Below are 26,013 nucleotides of genomic sequence, written 5' to 3'. Positions count from 1 at the left end.
GAGTGGGAAGGGCTATTTGAAAGACAAAACCAAAACTACCCCCCCAGTTACTGGTGTACTCATGTCTTATAGCCAACAGGAATTGATCTATTGTCTAATCAATTTGGTCTCTACACACCTACAGTGCTGTCAACAGCTATTCCATGGTCTTCACTTTCCAGAGGCAGAAATTTAAGTCCTTAGTTAAGCAGACTTTCAGCCAAGAATGCAGCAATTACTTTCTATTATAAATTATTATGAATTTACTTAATAGCTATGACATCATATTTTATTGAATTTAATCACTACAATACAGAAGCTACCTGTGCTAGACACATGTAATTGTCTAGACCAGGGGTCCTCAAACTACGGCCCGCGGGCCGGATACAGCCCCCCAGGGTCCTCAATCCGGCCCCTGGTATTTACAGACCCCCCCCGCCGGGGGTTGGGGGGGGGGGAAACCAAGCAGCCGCAAATGACTGCCTGCCACTTCATCTGCGCGCCGGCCCCCTGGTTAAAAAGTTTGAGGACCCCTGGTCTAGATAGTCTATATGTTATTGACCAACTGTTAAGTATTGGAAGTTGGAAGTGAACATAAAACATTCAAATTAACATGGGTGGATTTTTTCCAGAGAGCTACTACTGTTAGTTTCATATTTCCTGTATCAGGAAGTTATAGAAGTTGAAGAACAGATCTTTAAGCAGTTTGTATTATCACCCCATAAAAGCTAGATAAAATTAGACTAAGACCGCTGCAAGGTTTGGTTCAAGGTCTTGAATAATTTTAATTTATTTTACTCCTATTTTTATTCAGATTACTGATAAATACAAGTAATGAGAATGATCCCTCCCCCAATTTCATCAGACTTAGCATCAGCTGTTTCAAACAAAAATACAGTCAATGTAACATTTCTCAGTAGTAGAGCAGTTATCAGTATCACCCAACAAACATTCATTTCAGTTCAGGTAAACCTCCTATGTCTACATTTATCTGCCCCCAAGCAGCATAAAACATCTAAACTGAATTGACCTTAACTTATCCAAAGATCATTTTTGTTCAGATAAAATGAAAATCCTCCTTATTCAAGAGACTCCAGAACTTACATGTGTGAACCAGAAGAGTGCCCTACTGAGTCAGACAAAACAAACTGAACATGAAATTTTCATCTTTCATTAAAAATTGAAACGCAACATCTATATTTAAACAACTTTATTAACATAGTTAAACAGTGATTAACATTCACATCTATTATATCACATCATACAAATGTAAATAAAAAATTACTACAGTACAATATATATTCTCTGCATGATCCAAAATACTTGGTGGCCCCAAAAACCTCTTTAAAATTCAGCAGCTTATCAAAAATTAAAACCATATTCTATTTAAAATGAAGCTCTGTTAGTAAATGGGCAGACTACAAGAAGTATTGCTCAATTTAGTACAGTTTGAGACATTGCAGGAGGATATGTTTGAAGGAAACATTCAAACATTGTGGCAGATACAGAAACATCAGTTTTAAAGCTTCCAAGTAAAACTCATACAACCTAAGTTGCCAGCAGAAAGATCAGTCATCTTTCATTTTAAACTATTCTATATATAGCATCCAATTAAAAATTTTAGAAGTGTTTAGTATTAGTAAGTCAGACATAAATAACTACCTATCTCTTCCCATGAAAAAAAGATAGTATTACAATGGAGATTTCAACAGCCATGTAAACCTGCTTATACCCATCCTTTATTTTCTAATCACCATCCTCACAAAAAAATCACCCTGGCCTTCTCAGTTTTGTTGCTCACCCAAAGTAAGGAATTAGATACCTAAGGCAAAAGTAGCACAGTAGAATCAGCTTACAGAAAAGTGATACTATGAGCACCGAATTCTTTGAGATATGGATTTGGCTTACTTAAGTATACTGTAATACCACACAGGGATTCATCTACTGTAGAGCCATTTTAACTTCCCTCACATAAATACATTCAAGTACGTATCATTATTTTAGCAGAATATACTCTACAAGGCAAGCAACAAGAGTATTCACCTCAGAGTTTCCCATTTAAACTAATTATCTAAAACTAGCTCGCTCCAACCATTAAGTGCAAAGAGCAAGAGTCAATGGCAGACTAAAAAAAATTCTATTGGAGAAAAATACTTAGTAGACTGATGGATACAAGTCATTCTGGAGAATACATAGGTGAGTGAAATACACAGCTACTGATCAAGCTTTATTTACTCAAGATGAGATACTGGAAATACTTATGTAATATATCACAAATATGCATGCAAATTACATCAGCATCTATCAGAAATAACTGCAGGATGTTTTGCAATTTACAGCAGTCGTTTCACTGTAGAGCTTAACCTTTATCTAAGATAAAAAGTTACTCTTTAGACCCTATATAGAAAATTTTATGCATTTATCCTCATGAAAAGGACAGTATTGAAGCAATTAGTGTTAATTTGCAACTTCTTGACAAAAATCCGAAACAAAAGATTTCCAATACAATGTTACATTTAAAGCATTTTTCAAAAAATATTTAAGTTGTTTGAATATGGATGCATTCTCCTCAAGGGAAGAATGTTTTTGCACCTTTATCTGTTAATACATTCAATATGAATAAAATAGGTGAAGCAAAAGTCATCGTTGTTCAACAGTAGAAGGTTAATTCAGAGTAAGTTTAAGACAGAGGAGCTGCCTAATATGAAATACATAAACTGATATAATTAAGACACATTTTTATAAGCATGTGTTCTGAACAAAAAGGGCACAAGAGTATTCACCTGAGATAAAGCTAGTCTTTGATTATTTCTAAGTAGCAATGCGTTTTGCTTGAGGAAAGCCACTTGAAACTTTAAAAAATACATTTTACTATTATATAATATATGCAGTTCAAGTAATTAAGATTGATGCTAACATAACAGTCCTAAAGAACTCAAAAAGAAAAAACAGTGTATCAATATTGTTAGTTACAAAATTTATGCTACTGCATAACTTTTAAAAATTATAATTATTATAAATTTTAAACCCATTCTTCCAAAACTGATGTTTTGAGTACAAGCTTTAAGGAGCAATAAACTAAAGCATAAGAATTAGTTTATTACAATATATACATATTCACCAATTTTGAAAATAATCAAGCTTTGGAAAAAAATTACAAAATTGATTATTTTTGCTTGCACTGCTTAAAATAATGAAGCATTCTAATCTTCTTTCCTAAATGAAAAAAGCAGTTTCCTGAATGTGCAATGAATAAAATGTAGTATTGAAGTTCTAATTTAACAGCAATTTAGAACTGCCAAAAAGATGCATTTACTAAGGATTTTAAATACCCTTTCTGTTACCAACTTAGGTTGATCAGCAGCTTTTCTTCACTCTCTAAATCCTTCAAAAAGGGAAACTCAGAACAAGAAAAAGGCATATATAAAACCAGTAAACACTGACCTCCTGAGGTTCCTACAACAAAAATATTCAAGTAGAAAATCTACAACATGACTTAGCAGCAATTTCTGTAGTTTAGCAGACTAACAGCACTTTATTGAGCTTGTAAGGAGCAAATGAAGCCCTGCTTTTAGGACGCCAAGAGGCAGAAACACTGGAATGTAACAAACAATTGTAGCAGTATAAACATCCAGTCAACATTCAAGAACTGTCAAGACAACATCATGAGAATTAAAATGCTTTTTATAAATCCCATGACGCAATAACTGAATTATAACTTTTAATGCTGATTCAGAACTTTTCTTACCTCAGATTAAACCCTAAATGGTTTCTGCAAATCTCTATTTTATGCATTAGGAACATGGTTTATTTGCTTTAAAATAGACCATAAGAGAACTTACTGATACAAAAGACTATTTTGTCAGTACTGTTTATTTCTGCCTTAATTACTTTCCTTGTTGTTATACCAGATTAGTTTACATTTGTACAAATATCTATTAAAATACTATGTACAGAAGTGGCATCCTAAACTAATCTGAGGTGGAGCGGTTTTATTTGGTTAAAAGGGCTTTCTGAAATTTAAAAAGTTTAACTAAATTCAGATTCTAGCTATAATACTACAGTATTATTTTGGTAGGTTTTCTATTCAACAATTTTTTTTTTTAGTGTCATCTAAAATAATATCCTACCTTGCTAATTTTTTTTTTCTTCTTCTTCCAGAATTTGGTTTTAAAGTGGTTTTAGTGCCTAAAATTATTAATAATTCAGCATTCTTAGTTAAGAAGGAATTTTGTATTTGCTGTCAAAGCAATGTACTTCATACAGTATATGTCCAAACTATACTTCAGGTATAATCCATTCAAATTTGCAAAGAAAAAAAAAAAAAAAAAGGGGGGGGAGAACAGGACACACACATTTAAATGTGCATGTGCATGCTATCACACATAAAAACAACCCCACCAAAACTCTTTAAACAGCATTTATAAGTCCACACTCATCCAACTCAAACTTCAGGGCTAAATCATTTAAGACTCAAAGAATAGAACCATGCAAAGAGCAGCAAGTTCTTAAAAAAAACAATAAAACAAAACCAACAAAAAACCCCATGAAAAATCCCCAACCAAACAAACCCACCACAAACAAACCACAGAACACCAAAAAAACCCCAAACTATTATTCAATATCCAATTTTGCAATGTAACGGTGAGAAACTAAATCTATAAAAAGGCTGTTATGACTTAGTTTTGTTTTTCAGGTTAATTATGCAGCACTCAAAAAATGGAAAGGTGCAGCTTCACACCTCTGACCAGCAGTTTAAAATCTCTCCATTTTCCTTTATCATCATGAGATACTCTTTAGGCAATCTAAAATAATAAAGACTTGCTACTTCCAGATGAACACAAGATCAAGTGTACCAGTTAGGATTTCACATTTACAGTACATAAGAAAATACACATGAAAAGAAAAGTAAAGGGTTAACTTAATAAGAATTTATTCACAGGAATACAAGTAAGTAGAGAGAAGAAAAAAAAAAAACCCAAACAAAAAAAAACCAAAACCCCATCAACAGAAAAGCTAAACAAATGAAATGAAGAGGATCCAAACCAACTTTCACTCCGTAGCTTTAAACTTGCACCCTTGTGCATTTAACTACATCACACAGGGCCACCAACATGTGCTGATACATTGCAGATACCCTGCATTACATCCATTAACTTAAACATCTCCAAGATCATGCTGTGAACAAAAAGAAAGCATAAAAGGTAATACACATTGAGTGGGAATAAACACAAATATAGCAATCAAGTCATCAACTTCTACAACTATCTTTACGTGCCAACTAACATTTATGCAGCTTTTAACAGGTCTTACCATGTAACTCATTTTTAGAGATTCTGCTAAAAATCACTAGTATATAACCATGCAGAAAGCACATCACACTGGCAGCACAGAGGCAAATATTTTGTAGTTATATTAGCTTTCCACATTGTGCAGGTTACACACAATACACTATCAATCTTAACAGAGCCTAAAAATGTATTTCAAGGCCTAATTGTTAACTACAGTACTTTATAGCTATTTTCTTAAGAAAAATAAGATCCACAGAATCTCAGAAAAGGAATTTTAAATGCAGGGCTATATTGAATTGGTAAACTGCAGCACAAGACTGGTGCAACATAGGTAAATGTATACCAATTTCATTCTATGTGATGCAAGCATGCTACTTTCCCACTAATTTAAATTACTTCTGATCGCTATGAGCCAGAATGAATGCCTGAACCTTAAGCTGCACATTAAGAATAATGCCTTACTCTAGAAATTAAATCTAATTAAGTACAATAGCCAAATCATATCTGCTACTTTAATTTTTTTTAAACGTAAAAAATTAAGATGTCAATCTTTCCTTTGAAGTGTTACTCCCCTTACCCCAAAAATGAAAGGAGCAACTCATTTGCCAGCTTGCAGGTTGCTTCATTTTGTCTACATTAACCTTTATTAATTTATGATGGGGTTTCTATATTGTACACTGCAAGTGTCTGCTCCTAATAGAGACACAAGCTGCATTTTAACTGTACTAACTTCATTTGTTTAGTTATTCATTAACATGCAAATTACCTAGGAATCCCATCAAGCAGGATGAAATAATGTAGAAAACCCTTAAAAAAACCCCACAAACAAGCCAACCAAAAAACAAACCATAAAAGAAAAAAGAAAGCCTTTTACTGTTTTTGACCCCTATTCTTAGGTTTCCTTTATTGTGCGCAAAATAGTTTTCCTCTTTACATGTTCCTATGGTTCAATTATATTGTTCTTATTTTGGTACAATTCCCCACAATAGTCCAGAATGTACTGTTTTGTTAATAGATTTTTGTTTTCTTCTTCCCATCCAGTGCAGAGTTGTAATAGGAGACAGATTTCCACCCACAAAGGCTCCAGATGTTAAAACATTTCCCAACATCGACTTAATACAGCGATGGCAACACCTCCCTCCCGCCCCTCCCAGTAGGGTTGGGATTGTACTGTATTCCCTACTGGTTTACCCTTCCCCCCAGTAAAGGGTAACATTTTCCCTGGGTGCAGAGGCTCCCTCATAGTCTCCCAGACTGAAGGACCTGAAAAAGAAAAGATAGAAGTATAGAGTTAAATCTTACCTTGAACCTTAACTGACAGATCAGTGCATAAACAAAGAGCTTGTTTGCCTTTTTTAAGTGGTAAGGTGCCAACCTTTAACTTAAAAATGAACTTATGTATAGATTTTCTTTTTTAAGTCTGTTTAAGAAAAGAACCCATTTATACCAGATAAATTATTATTCATGAAACACCACCATATACTTTAAAGCTACACTGACAGTTCCACTGCTGTGGCTAAGCTTAGATTTAAGATAAAAGCAGTCCTATATATTCTAACAAGCTTTTGCCTTTTTAGTACAAGATTATGAGGTAGTTATGACATTGAGAAAGAATATTAAACATACCTTCTACTGACCTAACAATGTCATTTTTAGGTGGATTAAAAAAGATAGCCATAGTGTCTCCTCAGTACAAACTGAGGATAATTGACAGCTTTACCACTTTGGATTCCTCTTCATTAGGATGAAAAAATCCACTTATTTCAGAACTAAAATGCCCTAATTTATAAATGTATAAAAGTTTGACATTGGTTTATTTTTAATCCATTGTTCAGATAAAAATGTAATTCAGTTTCTTATGTCACTGACTGACAAATCTTAGGCTGACTTTTAATAGTTGTCCATTCAACAATAAAACAGAATTGCAATATTCACTCCCATAATTTCAATATAAAAATTCTAGAAAAAGTATCAAATTTATATAAAGATTGAAGGAATAAACTTAATTTGCCCTTTTTTGGGGGTAATATAATAATCTCTTCACAGTATCGCACTACTTTACATACAAGAACTTTGCTTTTTATAGTGTACACAAACAGCATACAGAGCAAGGTGGTATAAGAATACAAGTATTTTAGAATGCACAGTCAGTGTTCTTTGCTGAAGTTGAATCATTCTCTTGACAGAACTGTAACAATTCTGAATTGGTGCATAAAACACATCAGCCTCTGCAAAATGTCAAGCTCTACAGTCAGCAGAGGCTTTTTTCTTCTTATAGGAAGGAAAGATATCTGTTCCAGCATACCTAAAAAATTTTAGTCTAGTGAATTAATTGTTTCATATAATGTAAACAGGAAGGAAGTCTGTTATACAGCTCTGTTAAGCAAGGAAAATTCGTGTGCTTACCTCTAATTATGGGACTGCAGTTACAGTGCATAAGGTTAAACTCCGTAGTAAGCTGCAAGGCGCTCTTTTAAGGGAAGAGGAAACTGGTCAGAGAAGCGCCTCCAATTCTCATCCCCAACTTGATTTTTAAATCCATGAAGAATCTACAAGGGGGGTGGTGGGGGTGTGTGTCAAGATAATAATTAAACAGCAGATACACAATCATTATTTACTAGCAACATATGCAGTAAATCACAAATTGCTGGATTGTGCATCTGTCCATTTGAATTCTCCAGTTAAATATTTAAGTGTTACTAAGAAACAAAGGAAGCCTAATAATGTCTATCTTAAAAGAAAAAAAACACAATATTACAGTTAAGGGTGACATAGAGTATAGCTACCCACACAAATTAGTATGAAATACATAAATATATATTATATTCTATATAAATATAAATATACATATGTGTACGTATGTATTTTTATTGACTATGGTGACTTAAAACCTAGAGTTAGGCCATTTCAGAATGGTAAACATTTTGTCAATTACAGTTTATATGTTAACATTACTGTATTAACTTTTTTTTTTTCCTCCAAAAAACCCCTGTAATATGTTTTGGTAGGAAAGCTGAGCCAGAACCACCACCAGCATTTAACAGAATGAATGCCTGTCAATTTTAAGCAAATATAAAAACATCCTGCAAGAGCTGTGTTTTTTCCTTGGAACCTGTAAACAACTATTACTAAAAAGGAAGCTATTAAAATCTTTTGTGTTATGAAAGAACAGGGATCCACAGCAGTCAAAAGCTGGCATAAGAGGGGAGGGGGGAGATTTCTACAGGACCCTCCAATGTAATAAATTAACTGAAAACTATGAAAACTGAATGGTACTGTCAAAAAGGTCTTAGTATTTTAGCCTGAAAACAGCAGGTTAAAAGGCAAACATGAAAGAACAAAATCAGATGAAGTGGCTCCTCCCAATAGAAAGGAATGCAGTGTGTCTCAAATTTTGGTTTATTTTTCTTTTTAAACTCAAGGATACTGAATTGTGGAACAGTCTGTCAGGAAAACATCCTCACAAAACAAGGCAATGTCAAAGTTGAAGCTCATGGCACCGAGTTCACCCTCAACACAGCTTTCTCAAGCAGAGGTGTTCTTAAATAGCATGTAGCAATAACAACATTACAGCATCACCAGTTAACTTATTGCTTTTCTCTCTGAAAGAGACCTTTCACAGGCAGATTCACTCCTCTCTAACCCAAAGAGTCTTATTAGCCAGCTGCCAAGAAACTACCAAAAAAAAAAAATTATGTAAGAATGTTCAGGTGCAACAAAAGGAACACTCGCAGTACAGTTTTAGCAAGTGAGCTTCAGCTACAGTCTTCAGATATCTTGCTTTTATAAAACATGATACAATTCTTAGGGTATTTATCAGATCTCAACACTGACAGTTCATCTACCCGTGCTTTTGGAAGGGGTATTTTCTCTCTCAGCTCTAGTGCTCCAAAAACAAACGCACCCCAAAACCCAAACATTGCACAATCCACTAGCAAGAAAAAGACTTCATGGGACTACATAAAGTTTTTCCCCATTGTTCCTAAAAGACATAATTATTGTTGGAAAAAACATGTAACTGGACTACAGTAATCGTGTATTCAGCTAGCATAAAAACTCACTCCAGTGAGGAAGTAATCTAAAAAATTTGCACGCCACTACTTGAAAAAAGCTGTCTCCTTTCTTGCATGGCAAAAAGCACAAAAGAATGCACTTTAAAAAGCAAGGATGTCCGTACACCAAGCAATCAAGAAACACTTTGTATAGTTTGAACATATTAGATCCCACATGGATATCCTGGAAAAATTTTGAAAAAAAGGAGCATAGCTTATTGAAGCAAGTACTGAAACGCTGAAGGACCAGGACAGAAACATGTACTGAAACTGCTTTGGACTCATCACAGACAGTATTCCTGGACTTTCTGTTAAGCTTGTATTTCCTGTTTCCTTCTGCTGATGGATACTCACAGCCATGCATCTCCTGACCCTGATGTTCCTTTGAAGCCTCTCCTAACTAGGACAAAATTTTTGTCTTTGCTCCTCAAGATGGGATTCAAGAGTTCCAGCTTCTGTTCTGATGTGAACACTTGGCACTACTTGAAGAGAAAGTGCTAATACTGACCCATGATCTAAGTACATACTTAGAAATATGCTCCATTTCAGCTTTAAGTGGACCATTAAATCTTGATATACATCCTTCCTAAAAATAGAAATTTCACTTACAACATATGAGGGGAGCCACGCTACTGAACAGTAACAGCATCTGTTCATGAAACAGAAATAAGTTTATTTTGTTCTGGTTGTTAACCTAAGACAGTAGTGCCAAAACACAATATATTACATTCTGGGTGGGGTTTTTTGTTTGTTTGGTTTTTGTTTATTTTACACAAGGCAAACAGTCCTTTTGCTTAAAATCTATAAATCTATTGACACTTTGTCTAGGAATGCATTCTTGGCTATCCCTATACATTGGTTTCTTGATGACTTGCTTATCTAAGAGGAATTCTGAGGAGGGTTAAGCAATCCCCAAAAAACTTTATTTACAGCTGAAGCAAGATAAACAGATCAGGATATCAGAATGCCACTGGAAGATTTTTCATTTGCAATTTTCTAGATATCTCTAAAAAAAGTAGGCATCAGGGAGGGGGGGAGTCTCGAACCACACAGATCTCATGTTCTGGAAAAGAAAAAAAAAAACCCAACCCAGAAAAAATGTCTTATATGTGGTACAAAAAGCCCTGTTCTTCCAAATGCAGTCAAAATGGAGTAGGCTGGACATTATGAAAAGCTCTCTGAAGATGATTATCATTTCTAATAAGATCTCAAGTGAGCTTTTCAACACTGTTAAAAAGAATTTTTGGAATAACCTGAAAGCATATAAGAAAATATAGGTAAAAAAACTTCAGATTTTTATGATGTTTTGTCTGAAAGTTTATGACTTCACAAGAAAGCCCTCATGACCACAAATACAGTAAGTGCTAATAGTGGAAACAGAAAGCAAGAAAGAAACAAAAGATCCAGAACTACCACAGTTCAGATATACTGTCATGCTAGAAACATTACCTTACAGAACATGTCCCGCAGATCGTCTTTTGGGCTAATCCATGATGCAACAGCATCACAAAAAAAAATAAAGTCCTATAAGATTAAACAATCACATAGGTTAGAAACCTCAATTTATAGGTCTGAAAACAATGCTTGATGTTTGTTTAAGTGTATGGAAATAGAAATAGCTGAGTGTAGGAATAGCTCTGATTTTTCAGGTTTTTGATTAAATAAAAGTACAGTTAAAAAAACAGAAATCAAACACCTCTTCCCCTCCCACACCACACTTGTTTAACTAATTCCTTCAGTACACATACCAAGTTTGAGAACCAATCATCTTAACAATCGACAAACTCAAGACCATACTCACAACTCACTAACATGTATTTCCAGTTGGGAAAAAATCTGTTTTACTTCTTTAAGCAGAGCCAGAAGTTGTTTCTGGGATACACAGAATGTTTATCATACAGGTTCAAAACTAAAGCCACTCCAAAATCCCTACGTTTAATTCATCTGCTGTCACGCATTACCTCCTCCTACACCATTAATGCTTAAGACTGATGTCTTAAAGTTGATAATGCACATGTTTTTCAATAGGAACTGAGGAAAACTATATAAGAGAGCTGGAATAATGAAGTCCTTAATTACTCCCTCTCTTTAAGCTATGTGAAAGAACAAATGGACAGTAGAAGAGGGAAATGCTAAAAACAAAATAAGGGATTAGTGAAATGAACTGAAAAATTTGAAGCAAGATAGAGGCCTAATTCTTGTGTTTCAGGGGAAAGGATTCTAGGCAGAGGAGAGGGAAATTAGCCTTTGTTTTCCTCTTAAAAAATATTAGGAGCTGCAGAGACTAAAGAGTAAGTCATATTCTATTCTTGAGATGTACCATTTATTTTAAAGAGATGCATCTTCCTTGTCATATTGACTATTTAAGCCAGGGGTCCTCAAACTATGGCCCGTGGGCTGGATACAGCCCCCCAGGGTCCTCAATCCGCCCCCCGATATTTACAGAACCCCCCTGTCGTCCCCCCCTGCTGGGGGTTGGGGGGGGAAACCAAGCAGCCGCAAATGACTGCCTGCCACTTCATCCACGCGCCGGCCCCCTGGTTAAAAAGTTTGAGGACCTCTGATGTAAGCACTATATGTAGAGTTGAAAGAGAATATTCTCTACCCAAGTTTTAAGAATGAAGGGGTGGTTATTGTTTTTGTTCTCTTTTTTAAAAAAACTAGATTGCATCTGAAAAATAGGTTTAGTATGTCAGCTTGTCCTGGTTTCAGTTGGGATAGTTAGTTTTCTTTGTAGTAGCTTGTACAGTGCTGTGTTTTGGATTTGGTGTGAGAACAATGTTGATAGGACATCGACAGTTTTAGTTGTTGCTGGGTAACATTTATACTAAATCAAGGACTTTTCAGTTCCTTGGGCCCTGCCAGTGAGAGGGCTGGAGGGGCACGGGAAACTGAGAGGGGACACAGCCAGGACAGGTGACCCAAGCTAGCCAAAGAGGTATTCCATACCATATGACGTCATGCTGAGTATATAAACTGGGGGAAGAAGGAGGGGGGGGGGATATTCGGCCTCATGGTGTTTGTCTTCCCAAGTAACCGTTACGCGTGATGGAGCCCTGCTCTCCTGGAGATGGTTGAACACCTGCCTGCCCATGGGAATTAGTGAATGAATTCCTTGTTTTGCTTTGCTTGCATGTGCAGCTTTTGCTTTACCTAATAAATTGTTCTAATCTGAACCCTCAAGTTTTAAATTCCTTTCCAATTCTCCTCCCCATCCCTCTGGGTGAGGGGGGAGTGAGCAAGTGGCTGCGTGGTGCTTGGTTGCTGGCCGGGGTTAAACCATGATGTAACTTTTGCCTTGGATTTTCATACATATCCTCAACATAAAAAAAGACTGTCAAAAGTATCAAAATACAGTTAATCAAAGATCATTATTTACATGTTCTTTGTAAGTAAAAGGCAAAAAATGAATTTAACAGTAATGTCCTTTCCATAAGTGATGATTACTGAGGCAGAAATCCTGAAGTATCATGATATGTATAATTTGAAATATAAACATTTTGGCCTCCTTGACATAAAAAACCCCAACTATAGCATGTACTACAGGGAATTAACATAAAACTAAACTTTTTCATACTCCATATATAGCTTCCACTAAATGTCACGAGTAAAGAAAACAAAAAAGTTAAGATCTATTCATGTATCTTACTTGGACTACTCCACTGGGGTTGACCGAGATCATGGTACATATCCCACGGAATGCCGAATCCTTTTCTTCATTGTCTCTTATGTTTCGCAGAGAGGTACACCTAGTAAGTTGGAGAACAAAAGATTTAGTAATTCTATTACTTTTTCATTCAGTCAGGTCAGAACTAGATTACAGTATTTGATGGAATAAGTCACACTGATAATCTTATCTGAAACACTGTTTTGGACACTTAGAAAGATACTTGTTGCACACAGTCTTTACTAGTATACTCCCATTAGGTATCATCTCCAGAATCTTGCTTTCCTGTTGCACTATATACAGATAGAAAGTGTGATTTGTATTCCATTAAATACAAAAGAAACATGTATATGAAATATTTATAGAAACTATCGTTATTAGAAGCAGAACATATAATACTTTCACAGTATGAATTATGTCAAATACCACTTATAGAACAGTTATTTTTTACAGCATCAAGCAAGCTATTTTATGTATAACAAGTCTAGAAACATTCTTTACAGCAATTCAAGCCTCAGACTGAATTTTAAGTAAAGTAAAGCACAGTTTAAATTTTATAGTATTTGCATGCGTTGTTTTATCATTCTGGAGGATTTTAAAATGCTTTTTTGTAGTCAAGCTTTAACACGCAAGCATGTGACAATCTTATCCCATGCATAAATTAGCCATTAGCCACAACAAAAAATAGATGACAGTGCTACTAAAAACTCACAAACCTGATAGGACAAGATTAGTCACATGGTTGGCAATGATTAAGGATTGAGATTTTGTAACCAACTGAAAAATATATCAAAAGGGGGAAAAGGGGGGAAAGGTGGGGAAAGGGGGGAAAGGGGGGAAAGGGGGGAAAGGGGGGAAAGATGAATTAAAAAAAAAAAAGATTGAATAATACACACCAGGGTCTTATAAACTGCTGTAGCATGGGGGCCACCTCTTGAGGACAAACGTAACCAAGACGACCAATTGTTATTGCTAAGGTAATGCAATCACGGTTATACACCACCAAACGCCAACCAAGACATGAGCAAATGAGGGGGGAGGAGAAAAAAATAAAAAACAACAAATAACTCAGAAACAGAAGCCAACAGAATCTGCGTATGATAGTAAACATAAGATTTCACCAGTGCTGTTTATTACCACCCCCTAAATAAGAGGCAGCAACATATATGGTATACTCTCCAGGGTAAAAGAAAAATTAAGGAAAATGAGAGAACACCAAAAAACACAATTTAAAATCCAAAGGCTTCCCAATATAAGCAGTCATTCTGCCCTCTTCAGAATCATCTCTTACAGTAAATTTATCTACCATATACTTCAAAGTTTTTAATAAAAAGTACTAATTATGGATACTCTTGACAGAAAGGAATTAAAGTATCAAGTAGTCATAAACATTTTTTCAATAGTTTGAATTAAAGATTTTAATAGGCCTACTACTATCTATCAGTAAAAATACATTAATAATACTTTTACATTGAATATATTGTGATCTGTCTAATAAACACTAAATAGATGAAACATTTCTCAGAGAGCACCAAATATTTGTTTTCTTCATAATCTTGTAGAGAATTTGAAGTGGTTGCTAACTCACAGCAACTGACTGCAGAAAATTAATTCTTTAATCTCAATATTTCTCCTGTTTAGAAAAGGCTTCCTCATAAAAGTTGTAAAGAATCTGACTTCTGATACAAAATCATAAAGGAAACATGAAAAGCAAAACTGCTTCTATGGACAGTTAGGTAGTTTGGTCCTTTGTTCTGAGGAACAGACTGAAGAAAATGTCATCATGCAAATGTGTGTTTTAATGGTGCTTGCTCAACTCACAAAAGATTAATCTTTAGAAAAAGGAGAAGGTGGGGAATAATGTATCAGGATTATTTGAAGCAAAATACATGAATAATACTAAAATCCAGCAGATTTATATGAAGCAGAGAAAGGAAACCTATGTTCAAGGGACATACTATGCAACAGTAATTAACAGGCATTTGTGAACAGTTTCATGAAACATGCAATAAAGCAGATGATGCTTTCTCCAATAAGTTTAGTGTAGGATATACTAGCAGTTTGAAACTTACTAATTCCACAAAAGCTGTGGCTCACTGGTAATGTACTATTTTGCCCAGACATCATTACTCAAATTCAATATGCAGTGTCTAATTTTTCAGCAGATCTAACTTCTAAAACTGCATTTGAAGTGCTACTTTCAAGTGAAAATACACTTTTAAGGTTTATCTGTTCAGTTCTCACAGCTATAGTCTGTACAAGGAATAGTAATTTCTGTCAAAGGTTAACTTTTTGGCATGTACTCATTATTTCCTATGCAACTACTTTTACTTAAGGTAGTCTCGTATGTTTCCATATAAGTGTTTTTATAGCTCATTACATAACAACCAAAAGCAGAAAACATTAATACTCTTGCATGTACCAACGGCACGCAGCACAATATCCCACAACAAACTTATGTACATCACACTCAACGTTTATTTGCAGTTATGCATCCGCATTTAAAGTAACTATTAAGATACTAAAAAAACCCCACAAACCCGAACAACCCTACCCCCCCCAACCCCCCCAATATATAAATCAGTGTTTGGATGCTTCAAAAAAATTCTCTTAGCAGCGATGGAAGCAAACTTTTAAGTATTGGATGCTTCTCAGTTACAGGTATTACACATCCATCAGTGCAGACAAAGGGGGTTGGGGCAGGGGGAAAGAAAATTTATATTACTATACTATTCTATGGTGTATTTCATAGCAGGTAGTTATTTGCTCCAAAATTATATTTTCAAAAAGCAGTATCTATAATATGCCAGACAACTAGGCAATTTTTCCTTCAAGTTCACCTTCCATACTAAATGAGGGAGTGAGGCGTAGAGAGTACTGAAGAAAAAATAGGCACTGGAAGAAACCACTCTTCAATTTATCTTATATTTAACTAAAAAAAAAAAAATATCTCTAATTGTAGCACTGAATTTGCATCATTTTCAGAATTATGTCAAGTATAATGACTAAACCATTATTTTTCTTACCAGTTTTCCAACAGAAAAAAGTCAAAAGATTCTCAATTAGTAAAATTGTAAACCAGAAATCTGATAGATTATTAAAGATTTGCTGAAGTATGGAAGGTGCTCTTCATACCAGAAAATGCCCTCTATAAAGGCAAAAGAAACAAGCCTCAGAAATTCCAATTTGGGGACTGCTCCCAATTTGGACAGCAAAACTGCTAGCCAGAACAAAAGTGTGCATGCCACTATTAGACTTTTTTTCAGAAATTTGCATTTAAGTGACCAGGTAACAGAAGTTATATGTAATTTTTAGTTGTGTTGTGGTAAAACTGCCATCAGAGATCTAAATTTCTGTGCATATTACTACAAATTTATCTTAAAAAAATAAGTGCATTTTTTGTAAATTCAGAGATCATTATTCATTTTATATATGCCAATTACATTTGTTTCAAACACTAGGCATATATATACAGTACATGCATATTAAAATCAGTGTAAAGCCACTAAGTCTTTAAGTGCTATTGCATACATTTGTCATATTGTATACATAAATAAAATTAGAAGAATACTTAAATAGATCATGAATAAATATTAAATGTTATAAAGGTGTGAAATCAATAACTTTAATAATCTAGATATGATAGATGCTTTGCTACAAGACAGACTTGTATGAGCTTTTGCAAAACAAGTTGGTTTTGCTTACAAAAACCAAATACATAGCAATAAAATAACTCCTATGCAATTTTTTTAATCCTTATAAAAAATAATAACTAATTCCCTTCACCATGAATGGTTCAGTTTTTGGGTACCTGTGTTCTCTAACAATGTCTTTGGTGTGTTGGGTCTGTTAATTATTTCTACAAGCTGGTGCAACACCATTGGAATATAAGGCTGCATCTCTATACCTGAAACAGCCAAAAAGAAACATTCAGAAGAAAATGATCATTAATATACATAATCTATTTAAAACTGGTACATTTAACTTACTGTCAAGGACAAGAATATAAAATTTAAATTAAATTTTAACATGAAAGTATCACTAAAACAAACAACAAAAACCCAAACAAAAAACCCCCACCAACCTAAAAACAACCCCCTAAAACCACCACCCAGACAAACCATTGTAAATGTGCAAAAAAAAAAAATAAAAAAAAATTAAAAGTCTTACCCATCTGGATGGAGATTTCTCCAATTGCCCAGGTGGCATTGTTACACACAGAAATGTATTCAGGGTTTAGGTTGGTTCCCAAAATGGGCATGAAATCAGCTATAAAGTACAACATTTTAAATTCTCATTACACAATACAACCATCTTGTCCCATTAGTGTAAGATCATGGGGAGGGAACAAAAGGTTTTAAAACAGTGTGTAAGCTTATTTAAATTCTTGTTAATTCAGGTGTAATGCTTTACAAGAGTTGTATTTATGCTATATATCAGATTAACCTGGATTTTAAAACCTAAGCAGATCAACACAAATCTTTTCAAACTACGATTTAAAAATATTTCTAATAGTAATTTCTAATTACCTTTATGTAACTTTAGAAACCTTTTTTCTCCCCTTCCTGGGGGTGGGGGAAAAAAACCCACACCTGGATAACTATGTATTCATCTGTGCTAAAAAACAACTAAATAAAAGCAAACAAAAAAACCCCAAACACACCCCCCCAAACAACCCCAACAACAAAGACAAAATCCACCAACCCCCCCCAAAAAAAACCCAACAGCCAACAAAAATGAAGTCTAGAAAGAAAATCAGAGCCTTGATTAAATTTTAATAAAATATTAGTCACAGTGACAGATTATAACATCTGCCAAATAAATTTTAAATTCCAAGCCTATTCAAGCATTCATTTGCTAAGTTAAGTGTATCTTCAAGAGTATCTGAAGGAAAAGACAGTGAATAATGTGGGAGTGTATAACTAATGCTACTTCCCTACTAAAATTAAAAACAAAACAACAAAAAACCCCCAAAACCTACCCTCTAGCCAAGTTTTCTAATTTCAAAATATATAAATAATATGCAACAATAGATACTAGTAGAACAAAAAAAGCTACAAATTAAAAAGTTTATCAAAGAAAGCAGCTGTTCTAATTGAAGTCTAAGTACATCTGTTTAGCTGTATTCCAGCTCAACAGGAAGCATGTTACATTATCAAAATCAAGAAGTAAAATGAACTTTTACACTGTCTACAAAAAGAACAACATGTCTTAAACACACAGTTTGAAGGAAAAAAGACTACAGACCCTTACTAATGAAGGAAAATGAAAACTTACAACACCATGACAAGGCAAGGCACAGAAAAGGGAACTTAACAATGGCTAAACCAGCCTCTTATCAGTTTGTAAAACATGTTAATTATTTAATATATAAAAGAAACATACCGATGCAAGGCTTAACGTGCTGAAAACACGCCTTTGTCAGATCACCTAACAATGCAAAAGAACTCTGCCGTACCTCAGGCATTTTATCCTAAAGAGAGGAAGAAAAAAAATCTGATGATTCTAGAAGTGTTTCTTATTCTCTTTAGAAAGAAAATCCTTGGATTAAACAGGTTACTCATCTCACCTGCATGCATTGGTACATTAATGTCAGGATATTACTGCAAGCCACCAGCTGTTCAATGTTGCCTCCAAGTCCTTCAGCTAAACCACTGAGTAAGTCAAGAGCCACAATCATGAAATCTTTATCTGGAGCCTCATATTGGTCTGGCTGAGCATTATGCAACTGCAATAAATAAGTACGCATTTTCAAAATGAGTATTAAATATTCTCAGGGCTATGCATAAAAGTAAAAAAAATTAGTTTCAGAACTGCAGCTTCATTTAAATATTCAGTGGTTAATACTATAAATCTCCCTGCAGACCCATAACCTTACATAGTTAATACACTGGTATAAGGAGATATTCTGAAAACATCAGAATAGCAATAGAAAAATACCATGGCTTGTGCAAGAGTCTTCTGCACCAGATTTACACAACGCTGGTACACAGGTTCACAGTATGGAAGAAAGCCAGATTGCAAGGCAGTAGCAACTGATGACAGGCACTGAAATAAAACAAATAAACAAACAAATGAGATACACACACACTAACTTTCCTCAACCCCCCGAAGTGCCTTTTACTTGGGAGAGGTGAATTGGAAGTATTTTAAGTATATCCACAAGTAACTGATTAAGTAAAAACAACCTAGAAAGGCAGTACCGATTAGCTGAGCCAAGGCAACTGTCAGCTAATTGTTACTCTCTCCTGTGTATGTCACTTGAGAAAATTTTGCAGAAGCAGCATCTTCTTAGAGGTGGCCAAGAAATTTCATATGAAGACAGTTACTATAATTCAGCTAGAACTTATACTAAACTTCAGTATCCTGACTGTGTACAAGCCCTAACATTACCCAAGAGTTACAAAACTAATTTCTCTAGAAGTGTTTCCCTGCATTACACTTGGAAAGTACAGAGAATAGACTACATGGTCTGGTTCATACCTTCAGCCTGTCTGATAATAGTTTTAAAAGAGGGATGAAGGGAGAGTGAGGAGAAAAGACAAGAACAATAGGGGGATAGAACTTTTTTTTTTTTTTAATAATCTGAAAGAAAACACTCAAGAGTAGCAGGAAAAAAAACCCCAAAACCTAAGAGATTTCTGCTAAACCTAATGACATTTCCTTAGTCACAAGATTTTTCTCACTACAATTCATAATATTTTTTCCATAATGGGAAATACCTAACACTGTCAGCTTTTATTAGTCACACTTCCTAGTAGGAGCATCTTTAGTAAAAGGGGTAATTCCTAAAAGAAGTTGATAAAACATGCTCAAATTTTAATGTTTACCTCTAATAAAGGGAAGAGATCTTTATCTTCATCCTTCAACATGTTCCACTTCTGGATTAACGGAGGCATTAGCATCTGAATATACTCCTGTTTAGGATGAAAATGCATCAGCTACTGAAACACTTCATTGCATACTAGTTTATTTCAAAGCTAGAAAACTGATATATTAAGAATTGATATATTCTACTTTTTCAGCAAAAGAAAATTGATATACTGTAATAATTCAATTGTTGCAATATGTAGAAGTAGTTTAATATTAGAATTTACAATTTATGTGTCAAGATTTTTTGCTGAGGCACTTAAGTAGCTTTGCAAGAACAAATCTTTTCCTTTAGGTTTGGCTTCAGTCTAGCAACTTTTAATAGCTACCTGGGTTGTTACAAGTCTATAGGATTGCTTCAGGGCCTACAGAAAATGTTTTTACTGGCAATGCAATCTGGCCGTGCATCTGCCACCTGCTTTTCTCAACCATCTCCCATTGCCCCTGATGCTACAACCCTATCCCCCCAAGTTCATGAAACCTCTTCCTCAAGCAACTACTCATTGATGAAGTAATTTTCTATCCCCTCAGAAGGGTGCACTTATCAATTCTGTATAAAGATATTGCATCTTCCCTGCCACTGCTGTCACAGTCACGAGGATATTAAACAAAGCATCCCTGTAGTACTGTTGTTCCCAGAAAGCATCTAGAGAGCCAACAGATGCTGCCAGCTAATGCTGTGTCCAAAGATACAATATTTTAAGTGACTGAAGAAAGTCCCACCATCACCAGGAGCTCCCATTTAGCTTCCTCCTGGTGCTGTCAAATATCAAGCTGGCCAGGGCCAGAGAGAGATTGGAAAAAAGATGTCCTTTGATGGTGTGGAGTCTTGGACAGCAAATAAAATGCCATGGCAACAATCCAAATTGTTTTATTCTAGTATGTCTATTTCATGTGAAGCACTATGGAGAAATAAATCAAGTTTCAATAGTCATCATAAGATGCATGTGACATGTATGCACATCCTATTAATGAACATATGTACACTACAACCCCCCCCCACTATATTCACCTGTGTGTTATCTGTGCTTTGTCCAAAGGATTCTGTGGTTTTATATATAAAGAATGCATGTCTTTCCTACACTCTGATAAAGCAATTTCTAATGATAATGTGCTCCAATACATTGGAAAGATACAGAGCAGCTTAGCTATACTGAAAATGGTTACAAAAATTAAAAAAAAATCAACAAAAGTCAGTCATAAGAAATTAGCATACACATTCCACCATTTTCTTTAAAGCCTCATTTCATATCTATATTGATATATACATATCTCCTCTGAGCTGAAAAATTCAGAGAATGAGGAAAAAAGTCACAATAATGAGAAGCACATTTTACAAGCCACCACACACAATTATTTATTCAAAATGGGGAATATTTGTGTAGTGGGAAAACTACATGCAGTCTATGTATTTTACAAGTAAATATTTATTACTATTGAAGCCTACACAGAAAGGTCAGCTTTTCCATTTTATAACATGTAAAGCACACTACAAAACCCACCAAAACAGTTTTTCAATATATGACAAGTGTTTCTACAGAACGTAAGGTATACTCACGGGTTTATTTAGATGATGTCCTACAGAATCTGCTAGAGTTCCTATAGCATCATAAAGAATGAGCAGGTTTTTATGCTGGTATTTACTAAATGCGAAGACCAAAGTGTCAAGTATATATGCAAGATAAGGAACAAGCTCTGTACAAGCCTCCTCTTCTAGAGTAGCAAAGGCACTGAATGACAAAAAACCCACCCCAAACAGGTCAGTCAGTATCTTGGAAAAAACAAAACAAGACCACCCCAAAATGTCCCACACTACCCATTTCTTTTTAAATATAGAACTGTATTTAGTCCTCAAATTCATCCAAGGTACGTTTTCAAAATGGTATTACTGAGACAAACTCAGCCTATTTTGATTGAACATAGATACAGCTCTTATATTCTGATGAGAAAATTTAAAAATATTCCTGTAAATCCTGTTATGCATACATGTTAAAGATCTAATTCTGCTTTATAAAGAAACTTTCTTGGCAGCCTGCTGTGTACACTCCTGCCCCACACAAACTGACATGTAAAAACTTTATTTGCTGAACTTCCTGCACGAGGGGGGGAGGGGAGAGAGGGGGAGAGAGGAGGGGGGTGGAGGGGGGGGAAGAGGGGGAGGGGAAGGGGGAGACTGGCTGGGTGAGCAACTGTACTGTGCATCACTCATTTTCTTCTCTCCCTTCCCTTTTGATTTCTTTCCTCTCCCCTTCTCCCTCCTTTCCATTATAATGGTTATTGTTATTATTGTTCTTTTTGTTTTATTTTATTTCAATTATTAAATTGTTCTTATCTCAACCCTTGAGTTTTACATTCCCTTCTGATTCTCCTCCCCACCCCTCTGGGTGAGGGGGGAGTGAGTGAGTGGCTTCGTGGCACTTAGTTACCAGCTGGGGTTAAACCACAACAAATGGAGAAGAGAATACAAATTATCTGTTTTTATTTTATTACAGCTTGGAGTAATTTGTGACTACTTCAGAAGATGCTGAACCTACTCCAATTTAAAAGGAAAAAAAATACATTATGAGCTAGAAATGGAGTCATGCATTCATCAATAAAGGCATTAAAATAGTTTCCCATGAAAAAGCACTGTCATGGATAGTGCTTTTTGTTTAAGATTTGGCTCACCTGCAGGCAGCTTCTTGTACTCTTTTGTTGCTATCCAGAATACGCTTTAGCAACTCAGTCATTAATGGCTTCAAGTATGTGTCTGGGGGTTGACTAACTACCCAGTGTGCATAGCGACTAAGAGTCCAGCATGTAATGGAGCGCACAAGAGCCTTTTTGTTAGAGAGGCACTGAATGAGGTGAGGGATCAGCTCAGGAAGATAAGGAATCATACCCTGCATGCATCCTAGAAGGAAAAATATAGCTATTACAGTATGAGAATTAGAAAACGTAATAAAACTTTTTGTTATTTCCTAGAAGGGATGTATTTTCATCCTTTATCATGTAGTAATACATTTTAACAATATACAAAGCAAGCCTAACTAATTTATGTTAAGTCCTAAAAAGAAACCTCACCACAAACAATAATTAAAATCCCCAAAGTTACATTCATTTCAACTACTTTTCTACTTCAGTACTTCCCCAACCCTGAAAAATTCTGCTTCATTAAATGGATTATAGCAAGAATATCCAAATAAAATTAGTTTATAAAGCTTGGAAGTCTTATGTCAGTCTACTCAGAGTGAACAAGAGACAAGAAGAGAAAGATTAGGCCTTGATAACAAGCAATCCTATCATTAAAAAGTATTCCTTAAGAAATTTAATTTTCTTCTTGTTTTCTCTTAATATCACACAAATACTGACCAGCAATAAAAGCTACACACTAAGTCAGCAAGGGCAGCAATACACTGAGATTTGCCAAGGTACTAACTTTTACCTTGCTTGACTTGAAATCAAAACCAACAAAAAAGGTTTCTAGCAACAAAGAAAAAGTATGTTCACTAGACACTAGGAAAAGATAGACCCAAACATATTCCTTCAGTTTGCAAAATGAACAGAGATGCTGGAAATGCAGGCAAAAAGCCAAGCCTGTGAGTAAATACAAAGAAATGGAAGTTATCACATTAAAATCAGTGACATCCAGAGAAAGCAGCTCAGGGCACTGAAGTCACAGGACAGGTCTTCTCCATTTCTGAAAGCACTGAATGAAATGTAAGGTAAGGCTCAAATTTATTAATTATTCCTGTTGCATCAAATCAAGGTAGTACTTCATGAGAGACCAATAAATATATGATGCAGAGTTAAGAAAGGGAGGAATGTAAGAAATTAAGTTATTTAGCTTCCAAAACATGCATAGATTTGAAAATGGAAAATTAAATAACTTCAGTCACCAACTAGTAGATGTAGAGATTAATTACCAAAACCAAATCAGCTAAGGATGCATACTTGTTTGCACAAGTAAACTTACCTAGAAGAAATCACAGAGCTGTTTTAAAACCAATCATAAGTTCAGCAACCTGATATGCACTGCTGCCTTACCTTCAGCAATTGCTCCAAGAACAAGGATACCAGATTCTTTAACTACCCATTCGGGATGGAAGAGTAATTCCTTCAAAAGGGGCAAGATGTGTGGCAGAAGTTCATCACGAAATACATTAGCCAGGACATCTAAAGCAGCAGCAGAACATTTCCCTGAGGGGAATTAACAGTGTTAATCTGCTTATTATACAAGCAGTTGTAGTTAGACAGTATAATCCTCATTTTAAATTTGAGCTGCCAGAGCATTAGGAGGAAAGATAGTTTCATTTCATTACAATACACAGGGATCCACTGTACAAAGCCACAGCTCTTAGAAAGCCATTTTACAGCATTTTTATAGCCACTAAAAGGACTTATACACTGGGGATATTAAAACACTCACTGGCAGGAACCACACCATTATATTGCAACATTATATACACTACATAATTTCAGGATGGTGTAACACCATGGAAGAGGGAAGGTCTGTGACATGAATGTAACATACTGGAGAAACTAAGGAGAAATAGCCTAAAAATATTTGCAATTGATTAAAAAGAAAATGTTCAAACATGATCCATGTATCAAAAAAAAAAAAAAGTCATCAATCTCTAGAGACTGAAAGAAATTCACTGAACTCTGCTCTGAGCTTTTATATCTTACACCTAATTTTGTGATGCACCAATACAAAGAATACCACCTCAAAATCTGTTTGAAAGTTTTAATCTCATATTTTTAGCACACAAAAGCTCATAAAAAACCAACTTCAAAGCATGACTCAGAAATCCTTACTCTGGTTTTCTGCTGTGGTGCTGTCATATCAAGAAAAATAATGCTAAGATGGATTTATAAAGAATGCCTGCATTACAGAATTTATACTGCACTTTTTTTGCTTATTATGATCTCAGTTCCTTCTTAATCTGTCAGAAACTATCCAACTGGAACAAAAGTATATACAAGACACGTAATCAGGCAAAATATACACAGCAAATGTAACATGCAAAAATCCCAAACTGGACCTAAACTGCTAGAGGGCCCAAACAGGACACAGAAGTTTCCAGTTGGGAGGTAGCAACTGCTAGAATAGATAATAAATAGATAGCTCTGCTCTTAGATTATGTCCAACAAGTTTGAAGAAAACAAAACACAAGCCCTCAACTCAGAGCAGATCTCCACTGCAAAGCAATAACAAACAGCACAGACTCCCCAAGACCTGCTGCTTTCAGCTAAGACTGTTTCAGCTTTCTACTAGAGGAAAAAAAGGCAGGCTCCCATATTTAGTTAACAGGTTTCATTAGTAAGCAATGCTGCTAATTGTCAGGCTGTGCTGACGTTTCCTCTCTGTTCAAATTGGAAGTAAAATATGGAACACTGAATAAGAAATAGGGCACACAATTCTGAATTGCAGATAATCAAAATTCTCTCAAGTCCAGATGACATACATCAAAAGAGATTTCTTAACTGTTCTGTTCACTCTTTCCTAGTCAGCTTTAGCTTCCTCACAATCTTAACCAAAACTGTGGACCATTGGGTTCCCTCTGTCATTTCAGCTACATTTTTTAGAAAATATGTATTCAATTCTGCAATTTCTACACACAATGACTACAAGAACAGCATTATGAATTTAAAACTATAAAAAGTTTTACAAAAGGTAAGCATATTTGTACTTATTTTCTTCTAAAATAATAATCATTTTAAAAGTTTAGATATGTCTCAAAGTTGTTTGATTCATAAGCTTCAAGGTACATTCATCTGTACTACATCTGAACTACCCGTAATGGTTGTCAGTAGTAGCATGTTCAAATGGAAGTGGCAGGAAATCAAACACACAAACCAGATTTAGAGGGAAGACTGAAGAAAGCATTATTAAGCTTCCTCAAGTTAAGAATGTGTAAGACATTTTAAATTAATAACAGGTGATCCATGATTTGTAGAATTAAAATTCAAAATCCAAAGCTTCTGTTGAATTGCACACAGTAGATGTTTGAAGCTCTATCGGTCATATTTGAAATAAGCTTACAGATGGCTAGCTTTTGTCAATAGTTACATAGGCAAAACACCACCTGAAAGACTTCTCCCTCTGCCCCAACCACCAATTATATCAGTAGATAGTTCTTTTTCTATTCAAAACAAAGCCTCAGTATTCCTA

The 26,013-nt window shown here is 35.1% G+C and overlaps 1 protein-coding gene and 1 long non-coding RNA gene across 5 annotated transcripts in view; one reads left to right on the top strand and one right to left on the bottom strand.

Moving 5' to 3' along the window:
• The window catches only part of LOC121080496, a 30,467-nt gene extending 22,174 nt beyond the window's left edge, over positions 1-8,293 (top strand). The window contains exon 4 of the long non-coding RNA XR_005825393.1: positions 8,284-8,293. This is a non-coding gene — a long non-coding RNA (uncharacterized LOC121080496). The remainder of the gene's footprint in view (positions 1-8,283) is intronic.
• The window catches only part of LOC121080495 (transportin-1-like), an 86,205-nt gene continuing 65,087 nt past the window's right edge, over positions 4,896-26,013 (bottom strand). For 2 of the 4 annotated variants that reach the window (XM_040578533.1, XM_040578535.1), the window contains 14 exons: positions 23,886-24,038; positions 22,527-22,752; positions 21,418-21,589; positions 19,820-19,906; positions 18,930-19,037; positions 18,559-18,717; positions 18,375-18,462; positions 17,160-17,258; positions 16,801-16,896; positions 13,886-13,961; positions 12,972-13,071; positions 10,772-10,846; positions 7,677-7,740; positions 4,896-6,533 (listed from right to left, as the gene is read on the bottom strand). In XM_040578533.1, coding sequence (XP_040434467.1) covers positions 6,361-6,533; positions 7,677-7,740; positions 10,772-10,846; positions 12,972-13,071; positions 13,886-13,961; positions 16,801-16,896; positions 17,160-17,258; positions 18,375-18,462; positions 18,559-18,717; positions 18,930-19,037; positions 19,820-19,906; positions 21,418-21,589; positions 22,527-22,752; positions 23,886-24,038 — 1,676 coding nt within the window. In that variant the 3' untranslated portion in view covers positions 4,896-6,360. Of the gene's footprint in view, positions 6,534-7,676; positions 7,820-10,771; positions 10,847-12,971; positions 13,072-13,885; positions 13,962-16,800; positions 16,897-17,159; positions 17,259-18,374; positions 18,463-18,558; positions 18,718-18,929; positions 19,038-19,819; positions 19,907-21,417; positions 21,590-22,526; positions 22,753-23,885; positions 24,039-26,013 lie in introns of all 4 variants that reach the window. The other 2 variants (XM_040578536.1, XM_040578537.1) reach the window with 2 other exon arrangements.

This window comes from Falco naumanni, chromosome W, assembly GCF_017639655.2.
Source record: "Falco naumanni isolate bFalNau1 chromosome W, bFalNau1.pat, whole genome shotgun sequence".
Lineage (NCBI taxonomy): Eukaryota > Metazoa > Chordata > Aves > Falconiformes > Falconidae > Falco > Falco naumanni.
Note: the sequence above shows the minus strand (reverse complement) of the source record. Positions and strands in the feature narration are given on the sequence as shown.